Here is a 697-nt window from a genome sequence, read left to right as displayed (position 1 = left end):
ATTTGGAAGGGTCCAGGGGCTGCAGTTGCTCTTGGGAAAGTGGACATCTCTCTGGGGCAGAGGGACCCCAGGTATCTGTGATTACCAATGCTCTGCAGACAGGAATTGATTCCTTAATGGACAGACACGGCCCTGCCTGGGCTCCCTCTCTACATGGACTCCATCTTTGTCGCTCTTGCCTTATTCAGCCCAGTGTCTGGTCACATCTTCTATCACTCAGGGTCCAAGGAGGTGTGTCCTAAGACCTTATCCAATCACTGTCGCTGGGTTGGGAGCTGTCCAATCAGGCGCGCAAGTGGAGAGGACCTAGCGGCTTCAGGCACATGCTGGGGCCTTCACCTCCCGCTGTGGCGGAATCTCCAGGTTCCGTTCTTTACTGCTGTGTCTCTGCTCCTTCAGACCCAGTCTAGGTGGCCCTGTGACCTGCAGGTGTTGAGAGATCCATGCTTAAGAAGCCAGGGCCTCCTGAAAGCCTAGAAATGGTGAGTGTGCGGGACCTGGTGTCCTGAGAAATTGCGGGATGTCTGGAAGTGGCTGGAACCGCCTGTGGCGGGACCCGGGTTCCCTCAGGCCACAAGATGGCGGCTGGGCCCACCCTGGGACCCGCATCCTGTCACAACTTTGCACGGTGACCTCGCCCTGTCTACAGCCCTCCGTCGCCTGGATGGTGAGGGTGGGCAGGAGGGTCCTAGGGAGA

General features: G+C 58.1%; 1 protein-coding gene across 1 annotated transcript in view; it reads left to right on the top strand.

The window, feature by feature from the left end:
- Positions 1–443: 443 nt before the first annotated feature.
- Positions 444–697, top strand: part of LOC105535461 (zinc finger protein 679-like) — a 13,321-nt gene continuing 13,067 nt past the window's right edge. Inside the window, exon 1 of the mRNA XM_011974564.1 lies at positions 444–482. Within this exon, the coding sequence (XP_011829954.1) occupies positions 444–482 (39 nt within the window). The remainder of the gene's footprint in view (positions 483–697) is intronic.

This window comes from Mandrillus leucophaeus, unplaced genomic scaffold (assembly GCF_000951045.1).
Source record: "Mandrillus leucophaeus isolate KB7577 unplaced genomic scaffold, Mleu.le_1.0 Scaffold1460, whole genome shotgun sequence".
NCBI classification, from domain to species: Eukaryota; Metazoa; Chordata; class Mammalia; order Primates; family Cercopithecidae; genus Mandrillus; species Mandrillus leucophaeus.
Note: the sequence above shows the minus strand (reverse complement) of the source record. Positions and strands in the feature narration are given on the sequence as shown.